At 43.7% G+C, this 12,164-nt stretch overlaps 1 protein-coding gene across 2 annotated transcripts in view; it reads right to left on the bottom strand.

The window, feature by feature from the left end:
* Positions 1-12,164, bottom strand: part of sgcd (sarcoglycan, delta (dystrophin-associated glycoprotein)) — a 158,048-nt gene that overhangs the window by 50,607 nt on the left and 95,277 nt on the right. For both annotated transcript variants that reach the window (XM_041051114.1, XM_041051113.1), the window contains one exon: positions 1,258-1,359. In XM_041051114.1, the coding sequence (XP_040907048.1) occupies positions 1,258-1,359 (102 nt within the window). The remainder of the gene's footprint in view (positions 1-1,257; positions 1,360-12,164) is intronic.

Below are 12,164 nucleotides of genomic sequence, written 5' to 3'. Positions count from 1 at the left end.
AACAAGGTAGTTCACATGTACATCACCCAGCACATGGGTCTGGAGGTCACGGGCTGATGAAACAGAACGACGTCATCTGCAAAAAGCAGAAAAACAGGACACGCTCCTCTCCCCGACTCTGCCTTGCTGGGCAGTTTGCAGGTAAAACTGAACCCTGGCTACATCGACTCACAGTCATGTAGCCAGGGTTCATTCAGAGGAGTCTGCCTTTGCTCCAGATTTACTAGTGCCTCCACATTCCACCCCCATGGTCACAATCTTTGGGAAATGACCATAAAAATAGGACTGCAGGCACAAGTGGCTAAGAGGGGTTTTATTGGAAGGGTACCTGGGCTCAGTCTTTGTGTGGTGTCAGGACATCAGGGACAAGCTGGGACTACAGCTACTGCTCCTTATGTTCAAATGAGTCATTACCCTGTGGAGAGGAGACACAGTGGCAGATCCAGAGCACTTTAGACAGACTACATGTCCTACCTGACCTGGGAATGCTCCAGGATCCCCCCCGGAGGACTGAATGGCCACTCGGCTTAGTCTGCTGACACTGTAACCTGACCTAAATATGAAGCAGGAAATGGATGGATGGTTCTCAGCTACCCTGGTGAAAACTTACCCTTCCTGTGCTAGGTTGGGTTTGGAACTGAACACGAATTTTATTCTTTGTTAGAACAGAACAGTTAGATAGATGTTGTGAATGAAGGCAGAGTCGAAGCTCGTGTTGTTTAATGCTTCCAGTGAGACTCCCAACAGGACTCTGCTTTTTCCACAGCGTAGTGTAGGATGTAGGCTTCAGGACTCTGATTCATGCTGTCACACTCAGAGCCATTAGACACTTATCTCTTCACACCATTACGCTCTCTCACCTCACATTGAGCGTTGCCACTAACCCAGTGTTTAACTACTCGGTTTATGCTTTGCTAACACTAATTTACACTCACAGGGAGGTAACAGAGGCAGCTTAGCGTTCATCTGGGAAAAGTTACATGACACTGAGACTGTATATAGCACGAACACACTGTTAATGTGGTCCTTACAGAAAGGTCCTTACAGAAAGACGCTGTGTATTCTCAAAGGTGTCGGAGTTCAGCGGCATTAGCACAGCTAATGTAGTCTAAACACAAACCGACCCCCATGAGCGCTACTGTCTAAGAGGAAACAGAAAATCTCTACTGGTCTCATTTTCATTTCTAATGTGCATCTGTGTAAAATGGAAACAGCAGGGGGATTTACTGTAAGCATATCTCTCTGTGTGTGACTTACTGGTTTGGACTGGATTTCTTTGGCATAGAGGGGCTGGAGGAACTCAGAGTCCCCCTCCAGTTTCAGGCCCTTCTCTGTTATTCTGAGGTTGCCCATGCCGTCCTGTGGAGAACAGAGACACAGTCACAGTTAGTTCATACCATCTTTTCCAAATATATCAGCAGGTCATAGAGTCCACATGTAAACATCCCCATCCACCTGTGGTTAATACAGGTCACTGATGTAAACACTGAAACAACAATTCATAGGCATCGGACCTGATTCCCTCACACCTTGACATGATCACAAAAACACGTCCTGTAAACACTTACATAAAAATAACTTCATAAATGTTATAAAATAACAGAAGCCGACAGCCATTTTTTTTTTTACAGCAGAATAACAAGCAGCCACAGGCGGTTAGAGGGTGATTACTGAGAACGCAGTGTGGAGGGGGGGCTAACTGAGGGCCACTTTAAGTGAAGTTTTATTTATATTTTCTTGATTTTCTTCTCTTCTTCCATTTTTAGGACCATTATCAACACGGAGAATGAGTCAGTACAGTGCTTGTGGGCGAGCCAAGACTCTTCACTCTCTCTTCATGTATTTCCTGCCAACATGGTGCAGAGCCATGAACACGAATTGCTGGCTGTGTCCAACACCTGCCATTTTATTTCTGACACCTGCAGCTTGATAACAAACACCTGTTATTTATCTGTGTGGTAAGATGGCTGTGCGGGGAAAATTTTAACTTATAATCACACACGTCTGTTGGTGTGAGGAAAGATGTGGTGGTGATACACACTCACAGATTAACAGGTACAAACTCTGAACACTGTACACACACCATATTACACTCATTATACCGTCTCTGTATTTAAGCAGCTGCTCTAATCTTTTAATCTTTTTTAATGCACTGATAGAGGGTTGGTACTTCAGCATAATTATGATTGGCAAACATGGTGGACACATTGCAAATGAAGACATAATCTCAGATTATTTTCAATCATAAAATACAGGAGAATATGCTAAATGCTAATATACAGAATTTGAAGATTGAACTGTTTATTCAGTTTATCACAGTCGTCAGTGCAAACTGTGAGCTCAGAGATCATGTGAGAAGAGTTTTGTGCCTAAAGTGTTAAATTTAATTGTCTGAGTTGAAACAAAATGACACTAATAAATAGTTTTACTGTGTTTATACTGAGGAGACACTGCTTAGAGACCCACTGGGATGTGGTGCGTACAAAAACAAAATTCATTCACCTGACTGACCTGAATTTCACTTTTAGAATCTTTCTGGTAGAAACAGCTGATTTGTTGATGAAGGTAAAAATTAACACTTCCACACTCTGTTATTAGTCTTGTTTATTTTTCCAAACAGGGACCCAAAGGATAATTTTAGTTTCTCTCTGTGGAAGCCAAGCTCATTTAACCGCAGCAAAACACCACATGCTTATGCATGCTGTATTCTGTAAATTAAGTGAGTTATTTTAAGGTGACAGCAGGCATTGAATATTATTTCATAAAACCGGGTAAATAAATTAGCGTAGCAGCAACCCAGGGGCTGTAAAAGTGCATTCGCGACAAGCTGGTCATTGACTCAAATTCTCCATCAGCAGTAAAAAGCAAAGCAGAACTGCTTCCCTTTACCTTACCACATTACTGTCAGGCTTTCATGAACATATGTTCTTTTTTTCCCTTTCCTCCATTATCTTATAAAAATAAGAGAATGCAGCGACTTGGCAGCCAGTCAAAGGTACTGCAGCAGTGTTATAGATGCTTCGATTGTCTGAGTCTGTTACACCAGAACAGCAACAGATCAAAAGATATTAACCAGGGATGATAAGAGGAGATTTGGTGAGAGGAGACCGGCTCAGGGGTTGCTTTGATTCAAACATGACTAGCAAGGCTGACACTTCACTTTGCATCCAGCCATTATATATATTATATGGGATCGCCTGCTGAATTGTTTTCAAAGATAAGAGACGTTAGCGTGATAGAAGAGTGAGAAAGAGAGAGAGAAAAAGCCAGCTATCTTTCTATGTGATCTTCTCCTGCAGAGACTTTTTTTGTTTTCCCGCCGTCTTTTGATCCCTCAGGTTCTGACGAGCAAATGGAGATCAAGACCCCTTGAAATCCCAAAGTAACTGAGGATGGTTTTCAAGCCTCCTTCATGTAATCCTTCCCCCAACTGTGTAAAACATATTAAAATTCTGGCACCGTTGTGGCGACGGGGGGGTTGAGTCCAGGACGTGTTGTGATTGTGAATTATCCCCAGGTGGAAACCAGCAGGCCATGTCAGAGACGGCCGGCGGGCGTTATTTCAAGTCAATTTCCAACATTTTGATGACGAAAAGCAACCGTAAGAAAGGAGACTATTTCCCTACGCGGAGATTCTCAGCAGAATATTATTAAACACAGGTCCTCGTGGACAGATTCGATCAGAGGTGCCCACAGAAACATGTGGTCCCGCTACACTGAAATACACTCAGCGATTCCTCCCGCCGGCTACCTCACATCTTAGTCTGGATTATCTCTGAGGATGCATAATAGCTGAAAAGCAATGTTGTGCTTCCGTATCCTCGCCTCTTCATTTCACACAAGTTTTCTCGGTGTATATACGTCATAACACACACTCGCAAAGAGCTGACGTTCAGAAATTCAGCTCACGTTGAACCTTGAAATACAATCTTAAACTGGATCTAGTCTAAGAAGAATTCACTAATGACATTTAGGTTTTTCCATTTGTGAGAGCAGCCTCCTAACAGCTGCGACGGAACGCACAACAGCTGGATGAGAAAAACAAAAGAAGAAAACGTGAGAATTGTTGTGATGACGATCAGGAAGTGTACAGTACGAGAAGCCAGTAATTAATGAGAGACACGGTGAAGAGTGTGAGGATGCAGCATGTGATGTGTGGCTGAGTTTTATTATCTCAGCACCGTTTATTCACCATTAAGCATCTCAACAATCCCACGATGGAACAAACAAACTGTGTCCATGGCCTGCACACAATCCCACAATGCAACGCTCCACATTTTACAGACGTGAAAACTACTGTTCTGCAGCTCACCTGTGTCCAAAATCTCAAATTTCCTGTTCGGTGTCATGTGATCTGCTGAGTGAATGGGTGAACGGAGTGATTCTGGACACAGCCTCGGTGTGACTGTTTGAGACATACGGAGACCTGGTGTTTCAGCACCTCAGAGACAGCCTGTGTCTTCCTCCACACTGATAAAACAAACTGAGACTGGGGCTGCATCCAAAACAACATATTTCACAGCATGTTTACTATATAGTGCTCTATACAACTACACCATTTTATTTGAGTGTCTGTATTCTGAGTGTGAAATTTATGCTCCCTCTGCAAACACTTCCACAGCAGAATAAAAAAAACAGTGTCCACAGAATGGACACTGTTTTCTCCGCCTGTCGGTGATGACACAAAATGACGATGATCCATAAGTGCTCCACGTCTCAATTTACGGCCCAGTGTGGAGAAAACCGGTGAGTTTCTGACGTATCGGCGAGAGAATGAGTGAATGAAACGGTGATTTTGCTCACAGCCTGGGTTTGAATGAATCAGCACCAGAGACAGAGTGGAATGAAGCAGATTGCTTCTCTCAGTCACCATCCAGCCGCCACACGCAGTGATGATAGAGACAGTGACAATGAGGAGGAAAAAAAAACATTTATTCCTGTTCTTTAATCTTTGTTCCAGAAAATAGGAAAACGTGAGTGTTTCAAGTCACACTTCTCCATGTTTATGTGATTCGTTTGGATGAAGTGGAAGCTAAAGGAAAATCAAATGAAAGAAAGAAGAATTAAGAACGCAGGATGACAGTGGTGGGTGAAAGCACACTGTTCATTTTGTTTAACTTAATCAAGCTGCAACAGTTAATAAAACCACAATCACGCTGCAAAAGAAACTGCAATTAGACTCGACTCAAAACACTGAGCACACCTGCACCGTTCGCAGTTTCTTCTCTTTATTCTCGTGCTGCAGCCGGCACAGTGAAGCGAGGCCAGCAGCCATGAATAATTCAGACCAGCTCTTACCCGGACACAAGCCTCTGAACACTCAGGTGTGCCTCCTTACCTCTCTACCACCCTCTCTCTTCTCCTGTCCTCTACTCCTCTTCCTCTGATTCTTCTTCCCCTCTCTTCACCCCGTCTTTCATCTTCTTAAAATCCTCTCGCTTGTTTGGTCCCTTCACTGATCATCCTTCTTCTTTTCTCTTTTCTTTTACCCTTCTTTGATTTCTCTCACTCCATCTGATCCATCTCTCCTCCTCTGAACCTCCATCCATCAATTCCTCTGTCAGTTCATTTCATCAAGCCGTTTCAAATCTCAAGTGGCATGAAAATTTTAAATAACTCGCTGTCAGAGCAAGATTATGGAGAAATTTAGACAGCAGCCATCACAGTAATACTAAAAACAATTCAACAACACAACTCAGTCACTAAGGTGAATACAACATCCATATCTGTACCCGTACGTAATTCCTAAGTATTTGACTGATGCTCTGACACTTTGTTTTTTGTCATAACATCATTTTTAGGGGAAGTAAAGTACAGAACGACCATTTCATTAAATCAAAAAGGGTTAAACCAGCTGAATTCCAAACACATCATGGACTTAACTTCCGCCTTGCGACTTCCTGTTCAGCACAGAGTGAACCAGGTGAGTTGTCGCTGCAGCCTCTCGGAGACGTTAGCTGGGCCTGACTCTCTGAATCCTTCCCTCTCTTTGCTTGTCTGAAGTTGTGAGAGATTTGGACATAATTCATCGCACATACACCCAAGTCCCCCCTCACCCCTCTCTCTCCCTCCTTAATCCCTCCCTCTCTCTCTCTCCCCTGTATTTGCCACAACAAGGACTAAATTGATCTACACTCAACCCAGCGTTGCCTCCACTGTCACCACTCTGTTAGCTTGATAGTTATTGAGAATTTATTGTGTTTGTGTGTGTTTCTGTGTGTACTTGGGCATTGTGTGCCCATCTTAGACTGATTGTGTGTGCAGCCTTTGTGTGTGCGACTGGCTGCTCTGTTTACCTGGCTGTTTGTGTGCGTATGAGCAAAGGAGAAAACGTCTGTCTTGTAAATAACGTCTGTGCCTTCAGTTCCTCCCGTTATTCTCCGGATTTATTTGGCCAAGCTGTGTGTGCTACAACAGAGATGGAGGGGGGGGGGGGGGGGGGGGGGGGTGTCGGCAGCCCGGAGGGGGAGGAAGAGGAGCGGGAAGGAGGAGCTGTGGCAAATATAAGGACTGACGTAACACTGGATCTTTGAATCACCCTGCTCATTTCTGTCCTCTTATCTGTGTCCATCCCTGTTTCTTTATCCACAGCATCTCTCTCTGCCTGTTGTCTCTCTCCACCTCGCTGGCGTCTTCAGAGAACTGGGAGTCGCTGCTGTCAATAATGTAGAGCTCTTGGCCCATTATTGAGCGTCTGCATCGATATGCATCAAGCTGCCACCTGAGGCTAAAGCAAATATAGATGTCTTGATGCTCTGCGGAAAATATTACAAGGAGTCAGACTGCATACCAGACACCTAATCATACTTCTGCATGGTTAAAGGTAAAATCTATGCTCGGATACTCCTACGCAGGACAAGTTATTCTGGGATCAGGCGTTAGGTGTTTGGATAGTTTCCTCTAAGAATGAGAAAATACCACAAACTGCAGAATGTGCCCACAACATGAGGTGCGTGGCCATCGCTGTTTGAACAGTGATAAAGTGGGTGGATTTTTTTCTGTAAAACTTCTGTTTTGATAACCTGTTTTTTTTTTTTCATAGCTCATAGCTGGTGTAGAGCTCTCATAAAGAAACAACACGAGTGAATAACACTGGCAGACACTACATATATTTCTACATATGTTATGTTATTTTCACCTTTGTTTGAAGTTTTTACATCCTTCCCTGCATTTCATTAGCACAATAAATATAAATCAACAAAGCAAACTTAATGAAAAGCCAGGCTGCAGAGGAAGGTTTCAACTTTAGCAGCTGCTCTCGGTTCCTGAGGCAGCTGCCTCACCTGAGGCTTCAGCCCTGCACTTTGGAATAATGAACAGACTGATGCCAGCAGACTTCAGAGGCTGAACTGGCTCCTGGACTGTAAGCACGTGAGGCATATACTCTGGTACAAGACCATGAAGCGCTTTAACATGTGTAAGGATTTTAAAATCAATACAGCAACCGTCAGGAAACCGATGTAAGGATTTTAAAACAGGTGTAATGTGTTCTCTCCGTCTGGTCCTGGCCAGCTCTGAGGCTGCAGAGTTAAGAATCAGCTGTAGCTGAATTATAGTTCACCCCTGAACTGAGACACAGTAAGAGACAAAACAAAGGCTTTCGTGAATTTGTTTCACTCGGGCTGAGAAGTAAAAATAGTAAAATTCCTCAGAATCTAAACTACGGCTTGTCGGAAACTTTAAGTGTCCACCCCTCAATGCCGGGACCCGCCTTCACAGGCTGCTCTGTTCCACATCCTGCAGCTGTCTCTGTTGGGGGATTCAGTTTGTACCTCCATGGCAGAGAGTCAGACACCATGACAACGTTATAATCAGAAAATAAGAATTGTAAATAATGTAGCATTGCGGATTACCACATTAAATTACAGCTTGTGTAAATCTTAGCCTCCAGGCAGCTTAAACATTTCAACTCCTTCCAGCACACGTCAGCAAATAATGACGAGTGGCTCAGAGGTAAAACCAAGCTGTGTGTTTGCCACAGGTAAACACAGGACAACCGAGGGGGAGCCGTTCTCTCGTTTATTCTCTCACTTACCAGCAAAACCTGTGTTAGCGTTTCAAATGCAAATGCAAGTGAATACATGAAAGAGTGCTCTGGCCACCTGCAAGCCTTGTGGCTAAAAGGCTTGTGGAGAGTAAAATGAAGCACCATCGAGCGGCAACAAAGCGTCTCTTGCAATCTATTCCCCCTCTAATCCTGCAACACTGAACGCTCTTTCAATCAGCCTCCGCTGGCCCTGTGTGGCTGCCGGGAGCCAAAATGGCCAAACTCCAAACTAATACATTTTTCAATTGATCTGTTTGATAACAACAACAACAACAAAAAGTTTTCCCTTCTGTCCCACAGTCTGAGCAAAGCAGCACCTGGAGCAGCAAGTCCAAGAGGCCGCTCTCTTTCTCTCATTCCACAGGTGATAGCCGCGACGTCATGTAGCAAAACCCTGCGATGGCTATCAGTGGAATTGGCTTTGAGATTGCTCTTCACAGCGAACCCCTGCTCCTCTGATTGAGGCCCTCGACGCAGCGCCACATCATCCATCAGCGGGATGGGAAAGCAGATGGGGGAAGGTGGTTTGGAGGAGTGAGAACAGGAGAGTGAAAGATGAAAGAAAGGAGAGCACGAGGGGGTATTGATAAAGTCAGGGAGAGATAAGACTGGGCAAAACAGATAGATACACACAGAGAGCAAGATAAGAGTAAAGAGAAAATGAGCCGGGCTATGAGTTGAGGCGCAAATGAGGCGAAAGATGGCGACTGCAAGTGGAATCAAGGTGGGAAGGGGGGCAGAAGAGAACAGAACAGAAAGAAGGAGAGGAAGGAGATTCAAACAAAGCATTAGGAGGGGCTGGGAGGTGGGGGTGGGGTGGGGGGGGGGGGGGGCATCTTTTCAGAGCTCCGTCTCTGCTCCCTGTGCCTGCGGCTGCCTAACGTCAGTGTCACAGGTCGACAGATTTCCTATTACCTTCATCTTCATCTGGGACAGACGCCGTGGCCTTCGGAGGCCGAGGGCAGCACAGCATCAAGGTCTTCACGCCGGCAGTGATTGACATGTGAATGCACAAGCCTGCAGGCTCACTGCGCTGGATAAGAAGCACAGCGAGGAGTGTGGATTGTGCATAAGGTTTAAAATGTTGGTGGTCTGTACGTGGCTCCAGGAGAAAAGTTTCATCTAAAACAACCTGACATTCTGCAAATCACCAAACAGGAGAGCAATGAGCGATTCTCACTGACCTGATCAGCCTGTGAATGATGCCATTCTACAATCAATCAATCAATCAATCGATCAGTCGGTCGGTCAGTCGGTCGGTCGGTCGGCCTGTCTGTCCAAATAGATAATGTGTTGATTTGTTTTAGAAAAGCCTTTGGGGCTCAATAAAAGACAAAAATGACAACACTGGTTGAGTCCAGATGTCTCTGAGTGACGAGCTCAGTCACTGCTGTGTAGCTGTCCTCTGGATTTAACTCTGAAAGTCACTCTGTACTTTATACTTCCAGATTTGGCTCAACAAAATTAATTCTTAGCCTGAGCTCGGTTCTAAATCCATGTCCTAAAACCCAACAACCGAATGAGGGGAAAACACAGTGTCCTCACGGTCAAACACTGTGGGGACATTCAGTCTCCATAAGGACAGACATGTAATATCCAACACACACACACACACACACACACACACACACACACACACACACTGTTATTAATAAATTGTGACAGTAGTCAAAGTGGTGCAATCATCTCCTGATTATTAAGTAATTACTGAGGGCTAATTGGAAGTGCTTATTGTTTTTATGGTTCTTGGAGCAGCTTTATGATTAAATGAGGTTGGTCACTGCCACAGCCACGCCTGGCCACAGCAGCGCTTAGTTTAGTGTGTGTGTGTGTGTGTGTGAAGATGAAGTCATATGCAGCTGCAATACTGCTACAACTGAAAGACAAAGCATGACAATATTTTCCTTAAAAATAAGAATATATAATAATATAACAAGTGAAAGTGTGAAGTCACTCACTGGTACAGCACAATTCTCGCCTGTAATTGCAAATTTGGATTTCAGGTTCAATGATCAAGTCAACAAGCACATGGACCATTTCAAAATAATGGCATCCACTTTGGATGAGTCTGTTAACACAATCACAGACACACAAAGCTTAACCTTCCTGACACCACCCTGGAAGTGTCCTCAGCTGAAGTACACAGTGCTCTCCCTTTGATCTACGTCTCCTGCCCACTCCTTTCCCCCTTTCTTTCTTTGGAGGAGACATTTTAAATGAGGTCTTTGTGCCGCGCCCAAAGCTCCAGACGCCATCGAAGAGGTCTTCAATAAAAACGCTGCCCTCCTCTGCACCGTGTAGAAATTTACGACACACAAACTTCCATTGAATCTCAGGGTTGCTCAGATTGAATGGCCTTGTCTTCGAGGCACGAGCGCCATCAAAGGGACACCGACGCCTGGAAGGTCTCAGTGCACTCAGAGAGACGGTGGGAGGGACAGACAAATTCAGTCAGGAGACAAGAGCAGCTTACTGGCATTTAGACTGACTTTTCCCAGAGACATATAAAGTCTTACTTAGTAGCTTAAAGGGCTCCAGAGCATCCTGGCAGCCAAACGGTTGAAGCACATAACGGCCGCAGTTCGATTCCGTCTCTGTCCTCTTTGTTTCCTGTGTCCTGCTTCGCTATGGGCTGTTCCACAAAGGAAAAAGTGTCAGAGGACTCCACATACAATTTCCACTGGTCAGCTGCCAAATTCCCAAGTTGTCTGTCTGGATATAAAAGGGTTTATAGTCATAGAAATTAAAACTATATGTACATCGAGCCTTTTATTGTTGACCATAAAGAGTTTATTTACTTGGTGCTCTTTGCTGATCGAGTGTAGGACAAACTGTTGTCGAGGTTCAGATCTGATTTCACACAAGATCCTCTGAAACGTTTTGCATTCAGCTTCTTTAAAAAAAAAAAAAATCTTCCATAAATAAAGACGTTGTTTGTAACTTCGCTTTAGATCACACATAGAATTGTTTATCTGAATTTAATCATCACACCCACCAAGCAGACCTCATGTACTAACAGGTGTCCTGCTAATAATTGTATTTTTTTCTGTTATTATATCAAATGTAAATGTTGTTCGCATGAGATTAAAAACTTCCTATACAGTCTATAGAAGCTTAATTGGACATACTGCACAGCAGAGACATATGTCCAACACTTCCTGCCATCTGTACTGTAAAAACAAAAACTTTTACTGGAATGAAGATGCAAAGAAAATATGAGGATGATCACAAAAGCTTCTGAAAAATCATGAGCCGTGACGGAAGGTCAAACTGTCCAGTCAGGAATCACTGTAACTACTAAACAAGCACAGTCCATATGTTTGTTTGTTTATTGATTGATTGATTGATTGATTGATTGTACTGACCGTCCCTCTGCTGCTGAAATAATTACAAACTAACTAACTAACTAACAAATAAATATGGATTTTGCCCTGTGAAGCTTAAATGTTACTGTATTTCAAGTGACAGTAAGTAAATAAAGAATGTGATAAGCTCTTTTTGGACAACAGTCACAGTGTGATGGATTTACTGATTGAGGCTGAACAATATGGTGCCCAGACAAAAAGAGCTGTTGGTAGAGTAGATGTTTTTTTTTTTTTTCCCTAATTAAAACAACTAAGATCTCAGTGTCCACACTGCTAAACATGGTCAGGAGAGCGGAGCCTGCTAGTCTCCACATTCTCCTCTGAACACAGAAAAAGCAGCTAAGAGAGATTTGGCGACGCTGTATCCACACCTGTCTCCGTCTTTATTCATTCTCCTGTGGGGATCTGGAGAAGAGCTGCCGTTTTCTTCAGCTGTAACTCGCGTCTGAAGGAGCCAACAGAGAGGAAAGTGGAGAAATATCCAATCTGTCCACCTCTTTATGAATTCATATATTTATATCTGCCATCCCTATGGATTACTTTGCCATATAGCAATGCAGTAATACATTTATTTTCAAATTGAAAATATACAGATGGGTCGTATTTGTTATAGTCTGCCTTTGGAGTGCCAATGAGTTAAGTCCATTCTCCTCACTTTTTTCCTTCCTTTATGATTTTTTTTCTTTAGTATATTTTCCTCACATGTCTGAAACGTGTAGGCTCTGCATGAAAAATACTCTCGGCAGTGACTT

This window comes from Toxotes jaculatrix, chromosome 12, assembly GCF_017976425.1.
Source record: "Toxotes jaculatrix isolate fToxJac2 chromosome 12, fToxJac2.pri, whole genome shotgun sequence".
Lineage (NCBI taxonomy): Eukaryota > Metazoa > Chordata > Actinopteri > Toxotidae > Toxotes > Toxotes jaculatrix.
Note: the sequence above shows the minus strand (reverse complement) of the source record. Positions and strands in the feature narration are given on the sequence as shown.